General features: G+C 37.1%; 1 protein-coding gene across 18 annotated transcripts in view; it reads left to right on the top strand.

Annotated features, from left to right (window-relative positions):
• Positions 1–17,569, top strand: part of NMNAT3 (nicotinamide nucleotide adenylyltransferase 3) — a 31,643-nt gene that overhangs the window by 11,846 nt on the left and 2,228 nt on the right. For 13 of the 18 annotated variants that reach the window (XR_013955222.1, XR_013955224.1, XR_013955225.1 and 10 more), the window contains 4 exons: positions 8,519–8,702; positions 12,825–12,934; positions 15,775–16,163; positions 17,096–17,201. Coding sequence is in view for 3 of the 18 variants with exons in the window: in XM_080605233.1 (XP_080461359.1) it covers positions 8,519–8,702; positions 12,825–12,934; positions 15,775–16,163; positions 17,096–17,131 (719 nt within the window). In the remaining 15 variants the exon portion in view is untranslated. Of the gene's footprint in view, positions 1–8,518; positions 8,703–12,824; positions 12,935–15,774; positions 17,433–17,569 lie in introns of those variants that run through there. The other 5 variants (XR_013955223.1, XR_013955236.1, XM_080605232.1 and 2 more) reach the window with 5 other exon arrangements.

The following is a 17,569-nucleotide window of genomic DNA, read 5'->3' as shown; positions in this document are numbered from 1 at the left end:
CTTCAGTAAGAGGTACAACTTATCTCCCCAAGCAAAATAACTTCTTCAGAAGAGTGATCATAAAAGCTAGATGTCAGCAGGCTAGAAGGTTTCAGCAACAAAGGAGAAAGCTAGGTAATATCAAGAACTTAAGCAAGACTGATAAAAGCTTTGGAGGAGCATTGTGCTCTAAGCTTGATAACTGCTTAATTGCTGAGGCTTTTATCTTCCTTCTGGCTGCGAAAATGTATGCATACCTCTGGAAGAGGTTAGAAGGGAATCATAGCTTACTGGAACTTGACAGGGATGTTGCTAGGGAGGTTGTGCAATAGGAACATGCATAAAAATTAATTTGGTTCTTAAATGTGCATGGGGTGGGTGCAGGAGGGAATCTGGTAAACCCTCTGATGTAGCTGTGCAGTAAGAGCTGCAGCTACCTACTCACCATATAGTGTGAGAGTTCTTTGCTTTTTCATGAGAAGAATTGAACAACTGGCTCTGAGAGCTGCTTTTATGGTTTTGTGTTTTTCTGAAATAGTAAAATGATATTGTTTCTCCTGGAGGACTAGAAATAAAGGGTTAAGGGACTTGAATTAGCTTTTCTTATTGTAATTTTATAACTCCTTTGGGTTCCCAGGTATGCAAAGTTTACAAAGGCAATGTGAGACCAACCGGTAATTCTCTTACATCATGTGTTACAATCAAGTAACTTATTTCTTAACCTTAAAAGAAGGATTGATTTGGGAAATTAATTATGATTCTGCCTGAATTGCAATTATGCCCTGGTCTGTGCCAGGGTCTCTGTAACAAGGCTCCACCCTTTATTCAGAACAATTTATTTAAACAGGTCTAGTGAAAATCATATTAAAAATGAAATTCTGAATGGCTGAAATGAAATTTGTGCCTTACATCGTGACTCTAGCATCAGTCCTTTGTTCTGGATAGGGTATGACTTGAATTTTGACTTCTTAGTTCAATGTACAGGGATTTCCTGGTATAAGTACTTCTTATGCTGAAGAAAGTGAAATTTAAATACATCTGGGTTGCCTACAGTGTAATCCTTGCACCTTTTGAATGTTTAACCCAGTATGTATGCAAAGCAAGAATCCTCAGCTTGTGGGAACTTTAGTTATCTCAAGCAGAGGTAACTTGATATGCAATAACTGTAAACATGGGTACATGTGTATGTATGTGGTCTTTCTGGCTATGGTGAGGGCAGTTTCTCAGACAGAGAAGGTTTGCAACATGCTATAAAAATGCCTGTGTTATGGTGGAACCATTCCCACACAGAAACTTCATTTATCATTCTCTCATGGTTCTTGTCCTGTTTCTGCTCCAGTAGTGACCCAGGGAAGAAGAGAAGAAACTGGAGGCTTTTGCTCAGAAGGAGCCCTAGTTGCAGGCTGGGAGCTGATAGTGGGGCTGGAAGACAGTGGTTATACACCTCTAGAGCTTGCTTGTAGAAGTGAGGCAGTGGTCTGCCGTGTTTGTGTTGACTCCCTTCAGTCACAACAAATACTGAATGCTTGAGAAAGTAGCTAGCATGAGTGCAAAATTAACTAGCATGAGAAGCGATGTTGCCAAGGCTGGAGAAATTACTGCTGGTGCTACTTCCATATTTCTATTCCACTGCTAATCAGGCAGAATTGATGAGCTGTGCAACAGCTTGGCTGGACCTGACTTCCCAGTCAAGTTTTACTGTTACAAATGACATGACTACTGCAGTGTGCATCCTGACTGACATCTCCAGTCGTTCTCTCTGCCAGCTTTTTACCCATCATTTCAGTTTCAAATGCTGTCTAATCTTGTTTTATGGAGTTTGATACTTCAAGCAGTATCTGCAGTTTCATTGCCACAAGTCAAGTAATTCAACCTTCTTTTGTTAATATCAGTCACCAAATCTTGTAATGCCACCTTCTAAATACAACAGACATGTCTACATGTGACAGAGTAACTTAGTTTATCTGAGTTTTGTTTCAAGTCCTATCAATTTGAGTCCTCACACGTAACTAGAACTTTCTCAGATTCAATTCCTTGTTTTAAGATACTCTTGAACTGATGGTGCCAAATGTCTTTTCATTCTGTTAATACCTGGTGTCAGATGTTAAATTTGACCATTAAGTCCAAAGTGGTAGAATCAGCCTGTGTAAGATGTTCAGAACGTTGTTTGCCAAACATTGCCAGCGGAGGATGCTTACATCACCAAGATAAGACCAGAAGGGATGCAGGGCAAAGGAGGGGGTGTGAAAGACAAGATGTTTCTGGCTCTGACAAAACAGATGCAAGGAGGAGGAGAAGGAAAATCAGTTACTATCTTCCGAAAAGGTGGGGAAAAAATGTGAGACATTGGTTGTCAGATGCAGTTCTGGGCAATGCAACTGAGAAATCCAAGGAGTAACTAGTCACCAGCAAGTCCTGGGAATTCAGAAGCTTATGTTGTTCAACCTGATACTGTCAAAAAAGAATGAGATCAGATTATAACTGCAGCAAGTCAACTTGGAAGTCAATGCATTCATGCTGTTTTCTTGCAACAATTCTGATAACCAGAATTTTAACACAACACAAAAAAGGCTTTGATCCTGCTGTTTGTGTAGTGTGTATAGCAACACAGATATGGTTGGTCTAGGATCAGATCTGCAATAGTTACTCATTGTCAATATTTATTGTACGTGCAGACATTAGTTAGGATTAACTGAACGTGAATTAAAGGAAACAAATTTTAATTTTCTGTGTTTTCATTAAAAGGCTTACAGAAGTACTTGCTTAAAAAGAGCAGTACTTTAATTATGCTAGGCTCTATCCTTGAAAGATACGTGGGGAGATGTGCGCGTGGCTTAGCATCCAGAAGGAATTAAAACTATTTGCACACTTTGCAGAGGTGCAAATCAAAGTATAAATCTTAAGACATCTCAAGATAAACTGCATCTCTACATAAGAAGCTTCCATTACATAAAACTCAATTTTCTCAGTCCTTATTGGTGCACACAGTTAGCTCCTAATCTTTTACTGAGTTTAGGAAATTCAGGATAGGGTATCCTGTGAGCAGAGTATTGTACCACGTTAATATTCGTACTGTTACTCCCACGATGCTAGCTTTCTCCTTTCCTTCTGTAGGAAATGCTCATTTGCATAGATGTCAACATAGGGTTGGTGGCTTTTTGTTCTTGTTTTTTTTTTTGGACAAATCCAATGAACTCTAAGAGAAGTGATATTTTGAGGTCTTAGTATGAAATGTTTATTCTAGATGTGATATGTGGAGATCATACAGTGTTTGTTTGAGGACTGATCGTTGTGCATCCCCAGGAACTCTCCTCCAGCAGAGGAGTAACTGAAGCCACGATGTATTTGAGAGTGGCTGGTGGCTGTCTGGCTGCAGAGGTAAATCTGCATCTTCAGGCCCTGTAGTTCACTCAGCCAGGTGGATGTGATTTATGTTTGTCTAGGCACTTATATGGCATCTGTCACTACAATCTTTGCACACCTCATCTATTTCAGTGAATGCATCTTTCAAGTACTCTGAAGTGGTGAAGATAAAGCCATCCATCCTATGAAGAGCTATCACAAAAGATTGTCCATTACTGTTCTGATACATTTGTTGTTTGCTCTGACTTTCAATGCAATGGCAGCTAAATTGTTTACCCCTTTTGATTTTCCTTCTGCTGACTTCTCCCAGGAGGTGACTGAACATAAAGTAAAAAGTCTTGCCTATTTTCTTTTCCTTTTTCATGCTTGACAATCTCTGCATACGTGTCATGGGAAGGTAAGCATAGGATGGTATCCTTTTCATGTTTTATTTGTCAGCAGTTTTGAACAATTCAGATATTTGGGATTTCTTGTGTCTAGGCATATGGTGCTTTCTTTTTGTTTTCCCACCCTTCACGGCATCAAAACAGTTATCTATAAATAAAGTTAATATCTTGATTTAAATGGAACAGTTAAAAAGTCTTGTATCTGTTTTCCTAACATTAATAGGCTGAGAGTTCTGGGAGGATAACTGCTGATCTCTTGTGGGTTCAAGGGAAACCATTCCTATTACTTTCATTCAGAACTTTATTATGTGATTTTAATGTATGTGTAGTCACAGAGGGCAGATTAAAGAAACAATCCAATGGACCATATTTTGAAATACAAGTGTGACAGTGTTTTTTCAGTAAAGAAATGCAAGCTTATTTTAGGATAAGCTACTGGTGGGTCTTGGAAGGTTAAAATGTGAGACTGCATTGTAAATATTTCCAACACTTCATTTCTGATAGCAAGTTTTACATCATTTTACTATGTTTTGAAATAGCTGCCACTTCTTGTCACAAAGCAGGACTGACTTAGTAATCAGTGATTTTCTTTATGTATTTAATGTTGTGTATATACTGTGCAGTAAAATTCAAACTGCTTATCAGACTCATTTTGTTCGTAGATATGTGGGTAACCTTATGCTCTTAGAATAGGATTAATGAAGCAGATAAAATGCTTGTTCCCAGACAAACCTTCCAAAACCCAGTCCAAAGATTTGCAATCCTGTGTCCTGCAATTGTTCACAATATCTCTGAATATCAGTATCCATTGATTTCATAGTGAATTGGCTAAACCCACTTCCTAGTGAAAGCTGGGAATGGTTGGCCTAATTCCAAGGGAATTTACAGTACAGATAATCATGTTATTAACTTTATACAGGCAGTTCCAAACCATCTTTCACAACATGAGCTGTTAAAAAATGGTAGGAGGTGGAATGATGCAGCATTCTCAACCAGGCAAGGCATTTTGAAATTGGTAGAACCTGGGAATGCTCAGGTTCTTCTGGGCGTGTCGGCTCCATGCACCTTCCAAAACATACCTATAATGATCTGTGACCAAGGAGCATTGGTTCTGTCACCCACTCAGGCTGAATCCTGCCCTTTGCGCTGGTGGCCAACACCAGTCAGATCAGTCTCTTGTCCAGTGCTGAAGAGAAAACTGGGGCAGTCTCCAGGGAGTGAGGGGGGAAAGAAAATAAAGCATTAAAGCCCAGGGAATTTGGTTTGGCTTATGCTTGCAGTCTTTGAATACAGGACAGAAGCCTTAGGTAGCTGAATTAAAAGCTGTCAGCTTAAGACTCTCTTTTTTCCTGTGCTGAGAGCTATGTGGTCCTTAATATCTACAGGAAAGGAAAATGCATGTATTTCCAGGCTTTGATTTGGTATTGTGTTTAAACAGTGTCATAGAAGCTACCAGCAAGTCCTTTTTTTTTCTTAACTTATTATAAAGTGTAAACTGGGAGGGGTAAATACTGAATGATAAGGAATTTCATTGTAACCTACAGATGAGATTGGCACTAGTCAAAATAATTTTATGTAAGCCTGTATCAGCAAAACTTTTAAAGCTTTCTAGTTTTAACAGGAACATTAAAATAAGAGTGTTGGTTCGTCTGTTCTTTTCGCTCATGTGAAAGCATCAAGTCTTACATGTAATAAACTTTGCATGGCACATGCATCTTTTGATGGTGTTGTTCCTTACAACTGTTACATGTTGGTACTGCCTGTTTATAGCGTCATACTGTAAATCGAAACTCTTAGCTAGAAAATTTTACTTGGGGTAGTTAATTTGGTGTAACAAATCAGGCAGATAAATGAAATGGTCTAATGCTTAAGGATAAAAATACAAAAGAGACCTAATGTTTTTCAGGCAGTGCTCAGCAGGGAGTAAAGTTTCCAGAAACCTTTAAAACAGTACTGCCTCGTAGTACTTATTAAATAGGATTCTGGAAAAAGGAATAAATTAAAACAATACTTGAGCACAAAGTCCTATTGCAACCTGCTCTGGAGATGACAGAAGGAAGAACAGTGTTGGGGTCATTCCTGCTCACTGGGTAGGATAACACTGCATCTGCAGAGATTCCCTGTCTGTCACGGATTTTCCTGTGACACTGAGAGGAAGACGGATAATGATCTAGTTTTGTAGTCCATCCTCAAAAAAATATTTACCTATATCCATTTGGCAAAGAAACTTCAGCCATGAATGACCTCTTTTAAAAAAGAGAAAAACAAAACAAATAAAACTGTATGGGAAGCAAATAACAAATGTGCTCAACTCTGATGATAGAAAAAAAGACCAAAAGCCCTTTAAAGATTAGAAGAAAAACGAACGTATACAACAAAAATAACTGAAGTCTTTACAAGCTCCTACTTGAAAGAACAAAAAAGGGGGAAAAAAATCTGGCGATATCTAGAGCCCAAAGAACTAAGGTTATTGAACCCTAGAATAAGAAACAAATTCTTCTCATCTAGTTTGTTTTTTGTACTTAAAACAACATTTTAAACGAAATACAGTTTTAAAATAGTGTTTAGTTATTACTCAACAGGACAAGCAACAACAGATTTCATGATGACAACAAACAGCATTTCAAAGAAGCAGAATGGGAAGGCAATTCTGAAGCAAGAAAGGCTTGAAACTACCTGTAATTTATGGAGCAAGGAAGAAAATATCAGAGCAAATCTAAAATAAATTTTAAATAATAATGATAATAATAAATTGAATTTAATGATTTCCTTTTTGCTTGCCTACCAGGATTGAAGGATGTGTTTGAGCATGCGAACTTGTGAATTACAGAAGAGGACACAAGTTGGTCAGAGCCAGTAATAAAATATTCTCCTGTATTTTGAGCCATAAACTCGTATTTTTAGGTTGTAGCTTCTTATGTGTGTTATGTTTGAGTAGTGCTAGGTTGCCCAGTGGTTGTGAATCACCTCAAACTGTTACGGTGTTTGATTTTCAGTATCTTCAGTGTTAGCAATGATTCTTTCAGTTAATTTAATTTCTACTTTAGAACAGGAAGATATGACATTGGAAGCTCTCATCTCATCCAATTTATTCAGTTCTAGACCAAACTTGAGACTGAAATGTTTACAGCTCTCAAGAATATGGCAGAGCTTGCTCATTCTTGGCTAGCATGACCATGCAATTTTAGGTTTTACGTTTAATACATCTCTCTGAAATATAATGGAACAATTTTTATATGTAGAAACTGACCGGTAAGGAACTGAAATGTAGAAGAGAAAATTGTTGTTACTCTCATTAAGGGTTTTTTCTTATACAGTAATGAATTCATAGTGTAATTGCTTTCCCTGTCAACTGAGAATTTACAATAGCGTTGTGTCTTATCAAAGTATCACAGAATGGTTGTTGTTCATATGTCAAGAGGAAATATTTCCAATTTCAGGTCAACAGATGGATTTAATTATATACACATCTTTGCATGTTCCTGGGAAATCTTATCTTGCACTATTGACCATTTTGGCTATACTGAGAATGTTTTTAAAACAGAGGATAGGTTGGGTTGACATTTTCACAGGAGAAAGGCCTGTAAATAGCATTGAAATTTATTGCTGTTTTTTAAACTTCACCTCCCTTAAGTAATTTTGAAAATTTTACTCCTATTATATCAAAATAATTGTTACATTACTAAAGTGCTATTTAAAATTATTACTGTTATGTGCTAATATCAGAAATTATGAGTCCAAGTTTATCATTTTAATTACAAAGCTCTGGAGGGAACTTGCTGCATTCTGTGAGTTTTTTTGTTGTAACAACTGAATTTTTAAAAATTATTTTTTAATCTTCAGTATTATATTTATCATAGTTATTTAAAATGCATGTGTTAGACTAGAATTTTTTTGTTTGTTTATTTGAAACACCTTTGCTTTCAGTTTGAGGGATGCAACTCATATCAGTGCTTTATTTCTCAGACTTACTAAATGAGAATTACATTTTAATCTAGTTCTGTTTCCTGATATGAAACCAGAACTGCTAATTCTAACAAAAGGAGCTCATATTAATGTCTACATTACAAGAGTAGAAAGATATGGGCATATTTTTCAAATTTAATTAACATGATCAGGCAGATAGAAGGGGTGCTTAATGGCAGCTCAGCTGATGTTTGGACCGTAGTTTCATAAGTCTAATTTTAATTTTAGTCTAATTTAATTTTAGTCTAATTTTAACCCATCTTTGTTCTTGAATCATCTTATTTGTCTGACTTGTGTTAATCACAGCCACAATAACATGCTATATTTCTTGCTTTAGCACAATGAAAAGCACACTGATTCTGATAAATAACAAGCACGAGACACTTAATAACAACCCAGTGGTCAATTAAGTCATCCATTATTCTGGCTGTCTAAAAGCTGTACTGGTACAATTATTGAAATATAAAATTTCATTATATCCAGCAATTTTGATAGCTTGCATCATAAATTATAAACATCTCTACTTGAAAATTGCATGTTTATCCAGATACTGTGTTTTGAATCATCTAATGATACAAACATATTGATAGTACTTATAAGTGGTTCAGAGTAACAGGAAGATTGCTTTTCAATTCTTTTAAATTATTCTTTTCTTATTAAAAATATTACCTAGATAAAAATGTTAAGTGGTTCATGGCTTCCTGTAACTTTGAAGTTTACTGTGCTTTTAGCAGCAGGCTGGACTAAATGAGCTCCCAATATTCCATCTACCCTAAATTTTGAAGATCCTATGAATATGACTATTTTCTTTTTCCTTCTGAAAGGAAGATACCATGTGATAGAAGGCATAATGTCTCCTGTCAATGATGACTACAGAAAGAAAGGCTTGGTTTCAGCAAGGCACCGGGTAGCAATGGCAAAACTAGCACTGGAGACATCTGACTGGATTCGAGTAGATCCATGGGAGAGCGAGCAGGAGACGTGGACAGAGACAGTAAAAGTGTTAAGGTAATTACATTGCTATTCCATTGTTTTTTCTTTCTTTATGAAGTTACCGACTGCCAGAAATCTGTCAGGTTGATGGATCAATGCACACAACTCACTCTTGTAAAACACCCAAGCAAAGCATGTCTGTTTATGGCATCTTCTCCTACGAGACAAAGTATTATATCTGTGACGATAGAAATTCATGTCACTGTCCTCTGAGAAAGGTTGTGTAATCAGTATTTCCATATATGGAGTCTTTCATTTCCCAGTGCAAAGTAGAAAGGCTTCCCCCAGACCTATGCATTGGTACTGCACTGCATAGTAATGTGCTTGTGCCATGTAAGTCACTAGATGCCGTGTGGAAAGCCTCTTTGACAACAATGCGCCCTGGAAAGCCATAGTCATTGAAACAGTTGGGCAGCAAAGTTCTTGGCTCCCCTTTTGTTTCTGTAGCTTTTAAGTCACTAAGCAGGTAATTGAGAGATCTCAATCAGAAACTAACAGAGTTCAAAACAGCTCTATTTGTCAGGAGCACCCTTATTCTAGATTAGCTATGTTGGCAGTATTATACCTGCGGGTTTATCTGTTCGCACTTCCTTGAAAAGCTTTTTTTGTATTAACTCTAATGGCAAGTTAAACCCAAGCCTATAATTGCTGAAGTTCTCCACAAAATCACTGAATTTGCTGTTATTGTGCTAGAAGGAAAAATAAAACACTTTGTCTAATACCTGCCTAGAAACATAACTTTTCCCCATATGCTTGCTGTTGATAACAAATGCATTACAGTGCAAGGTATAAAAACACAAAATTCTTGTGCTGAGCACCTTCTGGAAACAAAGGTACTACAAAAGTCTACAGGCACCGTTAAAGTGAAAGACTTCTTGGATGTTTTTCAAGAAAGTAAGTGTGCTGTAAGAAGTATTAATTATTTCTTATTCGTGCTCAGATTTTCTAACTTTCTAACTGAAAACAGTTGTTTGTGTAGCTGAAGGCTTTAGCATGTGCCTTCCAGCAGCTGCCCAGAAAACTCTTAGGGCTCTAGGTGAAAGCCATTAAAAAAAAATAGACCTGTTACTTCACAGAATCATGGGTAAGAACACCCTGTGTACTTGCAAAATGTGTAGTGTACAAAACAGCTAGTGCAGCCTTTTAGTTCTGCTTTTCCTTGGATCACTGGGTGAACATAAACATCCAGTTGCTTCTTTTGCTCTTCCCTCTAACCAGCAGAATAGGAGTAAAGGGTGGTGAGGGGGCTCAGGACACCCTGCTAGCCTGTCTTTGGAGAAAACTTTGCTCTTTTGTCTAATTGCATTGGTAAGTGGTATGCACCAGTGAAGGAGATCACCAACAGTTCTGTCCTGTGACGTTAGCTGGGTATGGGATTTCTCCCCCAAACTTTAGCTTTGTAAAACTAAATCCTTGCAGAGAAGGAGCCACAAATCCTACTGATCAGGTGATCCTACTTACAAAGACTTTGATCTTGCGCAGCGCCAACTGAATTGAGTACTACTTGCAAGATTGCATTTGTAGATTGTAAATTTGGGATAAAATGTACTGCATATAAAAAATAGGATAAGAGGTACTGTAAATAAAACCTGTATGCATAACTTTTTGCTTAGGAAAAATAGTATCAGTGTGGCATGAGCAGCCAAATTGCCTTTCTGCCTAGAAAGTAAGCCACTGGTTTCGTAAATAAATTCACAAAATGTTAAAATGGATGCCTACAAAGGAGAGAAATTACTTTGAAGCATTTTTTTCCAAACAACGACCTATATTAATGAGCTGAACCAGTGCCGTAACTTAATGCTGAACCCTGTCCCTTGAAAGGGGAAGCAGCATCTTTGTGAAATGGCACAGGTCGGTGCTTTGGTTTTTACACAGTAACTGTCACATTTGAATATTAAAAAGAAGAGGTGGTTTTAGGGCTAGATCCTTTTTCAGGTTCTCCCCTAGTTAGAACTCATTGCCACCTCTGCTGTAAGCCCCCTCAGGTAGGAAATGTTAGTAGCAGTAGGAAGAGATTTTTTTTTACTGCAAGGCAAAGACAAAACCCATTGTACCTAGATGTCTCTTCCTTCTAGTGTTTTGAGTTGTACGCTTAACTGTAATAGAACATTGTGTCCTGAAGGGGAGGCATGAATGGCCTTGTCCTACAGTATTTCTTTTACCTGTGTGTGCTGCTGTTGTCATATTTCATCAGAGTTTGTGGATTTTGCAGAGGCTTCCAAATAGTTATGACATAAAAGAATTTTAAGCAGCAGAGCTGATATCCCACTTGTGATGATGTCATTAGTTGCCTCTTACATTGAATATGGAAGTTTTGAACTGTCCCAGTGCTTGCTGGTGTGGTTTATTTTCTTACAATATTGTCAGAAGAACTACTAACCAATGAACCACATCATTCCTCTTGTAATGTAGATTTAATTGTAGTGCAGGTAGAAATTTGCCAATTCTAAATTAAATCATGGTATGCCTTACCCAACAAGATTTTCTGAATTGTGCTTGTGATTTTAATTATATAGACACTTGAAGCTTCATACAGAGTTCAGAAAATGCTTGATAAACTGACAGATTGGCTTGTCCTTTTTGGTGTCTCTTTAAAGTAACATAATCCTCCCTACCTCAGCATCTGAAACGCCTGCTGAACAGACCTTTTGGCAGCTAAGACTTTGCATTACTTGTGCTGTTAGTCCTGCAGTGAGTTCTTTGCCAAAAGTTCTTATTTTTGAATCGAGGCCCAAGAATGTCAATCCACGATGTGAAGTTAGTGTACTTGACTATACATAGCGTCAGCCTGTTTACAAGAAGGCAGGATTAAAAATAGAAATGTAGGAAGGCACAGGCCAAGTTACTGCTACCTACTCTCTCCTGCCATATGTCCCGCACCCCTTGTCTATACAGTTCCTTTAGACAGTGGCTGAGCACCAAAAATGACTGGAGATAATTATGCAGCCTGGCTAGGTGTATATTCTTGGCACTCGTGCAGCTTATTACTGTGGCTCGAAGTATTGAGCGTGATTTGAAGAGTATATATTTAAGTCACTAAACTATAAATTCATTCCTTAGGCAGACGTTCAAAAGGTTATTTATGGCTTTGTATATATTCTGAATTTGGACAGAGTTAAGGGCAAAACTTTACCTTGTAACCCATAGTCTTTGCTCTGATACAGTTGTATAAGACCCCACAGTCATTTTACTTATATATTTGCTGGACAGACATAAGGTGCTGGCTTTTGTACTCAGCTGTGACCGCACTGTTTAGCAATATGCTTGCTTCCTGACATGATGTTGGCTTGTGCCAGTTAATACAAGCATTGCATAAGCATGGCTCAGGATGATGCAAGACTGGGGCCGTTCTAAACAGGCAAGGCTGTGCTTGAAGGAAGAAAGCTGAGGTGTATGGTTCTAACATTGGCACTTGCCTTCAGAGTCAGAGAAGGAGCCACCACCATGAGGAGGCAGTACCAGCGTACAGTGGGGCACCAATGATGCAGAGCAGCAAAAGAATAAAGTAATTGAAACTCCAGAAAATGACAAAATAATCTTTGCATGGCCTCATGGATCTGAAATCGGTAAAGTCAGAGGCATAGCAGGTGTGCAAAATTGTACGAGAACTGTGTATTTTGAATTTCTGGGGATTGTGACCACTTTAATTAAAAAGAAAAGCACAAGGTGAATGCTCAGGGAACATACTTTTGTGGAGAAGAGGTTGAGAGAAAACTCATGAAAACTTTTAAAGAGCAGGCATTATAGAAACATTGTGTCTGAGGGATTCTATTTAATGAAGAAATTAAATATACTGATTGAAGTGTGATTGAGGTGTGCTTTTTTTTTCTAGCAAAAACCTCCATAATGTTTTAAATTTAATGTTGCTACAAAATTTTCCCTAATAGTAGAATTTCAAAAAGGAACTGAAAAACAAAATGTCATTACATGGATTGCTTGTGGATTGTGCAAAATTTAACTACATTTCTACTAATCTCATGGTAGAAGGAATATAGTGTTGTTTTTTTTAACAAATTATATTCAAATCCGAAGTGCATAAAAGTAGACTGTGTTCCTGAATCTGAAAGCACCGGGTAATCGCTTTGTGCATCTCTGAGAGGATTATCTCACACAGAAGCCTTTATTTTTTAAATGCAGGCACCATTACAATGAATCGCTCAGACTGCTGCAGTACAAGAAGGAATTCATGAAAAACAAACAGCCCTTAGAAGGATCTACAGAGAATTCCCTTTCTTCCCACTACACAGGTTGGTTTGTAAGTCTCAATGTGACTTTGTTCATTAAAACAATAAAAACAGCATTAAAAACAATACAACTTCACCAGATTGGACAAATTGATGAAGCTGAACACAGTAGATGCTAAGTTTTGAAGACTGGAACTACCTGCCAAAAACAAGCCATGCCAAATGCCAGCATGACTGCTGGTGCGGTTACTTTGTAGTAATTTCCATGCAATAAGGAGATTTCCCGAACTCTCCTACAATAAGGAGACTTATTTCTGGGTTGTATTAATTTTTGGTTTTATAAGTATCGGTTTAGTTGTGTCAGAGATGTATGCTGTGGCCTTGCTGGTTTTGCTAAGTATGAAGTACATTATTAAGAATATCAATAAGTATAGAGATTATCTATAATAGTAATTCTTATGTTATACAATGAACGAAGTATATGGATGCCAAATCTTTAATGCTAATGCATTGTTTTGTTTGTTTGTTTTACTGCATTTCTGGATAGGAAAGTCTCTACTGGCATTAGAAGTATGACAGATTTTGGAAACACTGTCAGCTTTTGGTTTCCTATTTTATCATATTCCCTAGCTCTGTGTTTTGCTAGGGTACTGGTGGATTTCTGATACTTTACATTTTTCCTATGGTGTTGTACCACTACTTGGACATGAATGATCCATTTAAGTTATTCATGGATACACGAAGATTTCCAAAGTACGGGCTGTTCTATCATTAGAAATGTTAGAGGAATAAAAGTCTCTGGTATTTGGACTGCAGTTGAATCTTGTCTGATGGAGTTTATCATTGTTGACAAGTGACAAGTCACGTTTTTCTCATTACCACATTGAGGAAAATGAGTGGAAAAGCAGGTGAGACTATTTCAGCTTTCCTTGATGTAAAATTTCTCCTTTGGGTATTATTTTCTTTAGCTGTTTCAAGCTTTATGGCATTTTCTGTTAAAAAAAAAAAAAAAAAATAGACAAAGCAAATTTTCAAACTAGTCTTTCTTTCCTGTTCAAATTCCTTAGTATAGAATCAGTCAGTCATCAGCGCAGGTTTCCCCTAAAGTCAAAAACAAGCTACAGCAAAAAGTGGGTGAAAAGAAGGACTGGCAAGAAATAGAACTCCTTGTCTAGAACATGGTGGCTGGATTTTTTTCTACTCATATTCTATCAGACAGTTAATCCCAAAGAACAATCTGTTGGTGTGGACAGGAACAAGTCTAGCAACCTGTTGCTACTTCTTCAGCCTTGAGCACTTTGTCAGACTGGGCAACAGTGTGTGCATGGTTATATTAAACACATGGCCCACCAAGAAGGAATGGAACAGTTTTTCCCCACTTCATTTGTTCACTAGCATGCTGTGGAGTGGAGCACAAGGAAAGATCAAGTGCTACTGGGAACTCCAGATCAGAATATAGTTCCTTCCCTCTCTGAAAAATGTACGTTGGTCGGCACAAACTTTCTAACAGGAGGCAACTTGCACTCAGTTTTCCCTCCCCCCACGTCAACCTCCCAACAAAACCAATGAGGAATCGATGAAAACTATTGAGTCAGGATTTTCTGTGAAGTTTGCAGGAAGGCTCTTCCATATAATGGAAACTTTCACAAAGTTCGGGTTGGATTTAATGGTACAAAATTCCATACTATTTTTCTACTAGATGTACGCCTACTAAACTGTACGATTCCTTTGTTGCTGACTGTCATTAGTTTGTTTCACGTACAAAAATTGGGTCATTTTAGTATGCCTTGCAAACAAAAAGGTTCATTAAGGGAAGGTATTGACAAATGATTGTGGTTTTATTAAACTTAGAATAACTTATTGATGCTATCCATTTAGGACCTAGATGGAAAAGAAAAGACTACTGTGTCCTTTTATTTGATTTTTAGTGTCCAAACTCTAAGCATCAGAAACTGCTAAAACTAGCTTCTTCTCAGAGACTGGTTATTCTTCTGTACTTGATAGCCTGTAATGCTTACAATACCTTGGAAAAATCTCAGGATAGCTCATACTTCTTTGCCTTATGGTAGCATAAAATGTAGATAGTCTTATTGAAAAAGTTAGGTGTTAGGGCAGCTCCAGATCTTCATCTGAGTGTTCAGTGTTTTTATTCAAAAGTAGCATCCCGATCAGTGTAAAATAGGGCTGAGCAAGTCAGATAAAACTAGCGTATTACAGATTGCTTTGAAAGGACTTCAGAATTATTTACCTCTAATGTTTCTTAAAAGCTCCTCTCAGTCCCTCATATACTGTCCTGCTAGGATTTGCTGTCCCTCCTTGATTAACCAAGTATAGCTTCACATGCAGTGTTTCTTTTCCTGCTTAGAAGTGATGGTTGATTGTCTTCATTTTGTTTTGAATTGAATTCCCTGCACTTCAGGTCTCTTAGTTGCCTTACACAACAGCTTTGCTGTCACCTTTAAAATGTTTTTTCCTGGCGTAATCCAGCAACAGTCATCCTTCATTAGGCTTTGCTAATTGTTAAATCCAGCTACTTCCTTTGTATTATTTCTCCTTAGCTTACCCTCTCCTTTCTCTCTGCACAATGCTGCAAAAAACTAGGATTTGTTTGCCCACCATTATTGATCGAGCTGTACTGATCAGAAACAAGCAACAATTTCCCTGCTTCAGACATACTATAGCCTGAAATAAAGGTTATTGCACTTATCAAAAAATGGAGCACTGGAACATTTGGATTATTATTATTTGGATATTATACCATTACAGTTAGTGGAAGCTGCAGATCATTACTTAGCAAAGTGTCCTTGAAGGGCTGAAGACACATGCTTCTTATTGGCACAGATCTGGGGATGTGTGGAGATGGATTTTTTTAATGAATCTCTCATTTATTTTTCTCTTTACAGTTCTACCAGAATTAAAGCTCCTTTGTGGGGCTGATTTTCTACAGACGTTTCAGACACCCAAGCTCTGGAAGAAAGAGCATGTCAAAGAAATCGTGGAGAAGTTTGGGTTGGTCTGTATAAGCCGTGCTGGCTCTGATCCTGCTCAGTATATCAGAGAATCAGAACTTTTAACTAAATTTCAGCACAATATCTTTCTGGTGAAAGAATGGATTCAGAATGAAATAAGTGCAACACAGATACGTTATGCCTTGTGCAGAGGATTAAGTGTAAAATATCTTGTCCCAGATTCTGTCATATCTTACATTGCACACCATAATATCTACACAGAACAAAGTGAGCGGAAGAATGAAGGTGACTTGCTTCAGCCTCTTAGGTTGCATAACACAACAGTAAGCCCACTAAATGACTGATGCGAGTAGTGTGTGGAGAGGACAGACATTGCATTTTTTCCATGTGAAATTTTGAAAAGATGTTTCTTGTTAATAAGGGGAAAATACATCAGCCCAAAATTTCTTGAATTTATGTGGTGTTTTAAATTCATGTTTTCATTTGTGGCAGTGCTTTATCAAATCAGCACACTCAGTTGAATACATTAAAAATAGAAGAAATAAGATCTTAGCAATAAACTCCAATAATACTTAAAGGTCAAATATCATACTTCTCTGAACTGTAATTCGTTAATCCTACAGGCAGTTTAGAATGAAGATGTCTTACTGTTCTGAAGCAGCAAAATTAAATGAGCCATAACTTCTTATTTATATATAAATATATATATCCTTTTACATATAAAAATATGTGTATATATATTAAAATGTGTGTGTGTATATATATATATATAAAACACTCCTAAACTTTTGACTTTCTGGACCCCCGAATAATTTTTGCTTCTTATGGGTACAAGTGGTGTTTTGCCAGTTAGGACAAGAGATAGAATAGAGCCTTTTTGCATGCAAGCGGTTAAATATGCATGCACCATTCATGTCGGTTGCAAATCTCCTGATTTACAAATGAAAGACAGTCCTTATCATTAAATGTAAAGTGTTTCTTTGCCTCTGTGATCCAGAATAAGTAATTCCAAGAGTAAGTAATTGCCAAAACCATGGAATAGATAACATATCCAAGAGGACTGGGTCATTAGCAGCTTTTTTGCTGTTGAAAAAGTGAGTTAATGTTGTCGGTCATATCATAAAGCGAATCAAAATGTAGTTGATATTCTCTGTGGATGAATTTATCTTCTTAATTAATCTTGTATTTTCTTGTTCTTTTGGCATGGTAGCAATGTAAAAGAAAAAAAAAACTGTTTCGCTTTTTTGTTTTTCAGAGAACCCTAAACCCTAAAAAAGACCTTTTTTCATGAGTAATACTAAAACGTGTCCAATCTTTACTAGGCCGGAGAGTCAAGCTCAAATTTTTGTTGTATAAAAAATGTAAGTTATGTTGTCTTTTTTTTAAAGGTATATTTACTTTTAAGTGGTATGAAAAGGTGATATCAAACAAACAAGGAAAAAAAAAAAACACTTCCGGTTTGAATATACCAAACTAAAGTTTCAATAAGTTGTTCTTTTCAGAACTGTTACTTAGACTAGGTACATCTGTTTGTAAAGAAAACCATTAATTCAGCATAGTCCTCTGTATTGATGAACAAATAAAATTGAAAAGATACTGGTTTTGTGCCAAAATAGAGAAGTACTGTGATGATAGCAGCGTAGGGCTTAAACTGTACCATTTGAAAAGATACGAGGGAAAATATATGAAAATAGCTAAGAGGCTTTCTCAGTTTTTGAGCAGTAAGGCT

This window comes from Anser brachyrhynchus, assembly GCF_964034855.1.
Source record: "Anser brachyrhynchus genome assembly, chromosome: 9".
In the NCBI taxonomy this organism is placed as follows: domain Eukaryota; kingdom Metazoa; phylum Chordata; class Aves; order Anseriformes; family Anatidae; genus Anser; species Anser brachyrhynchus.
Note: the sequence above shows the minus strand (reverse complement) of the source record. Positions and strands in the feature narration are given on the sequence as shown.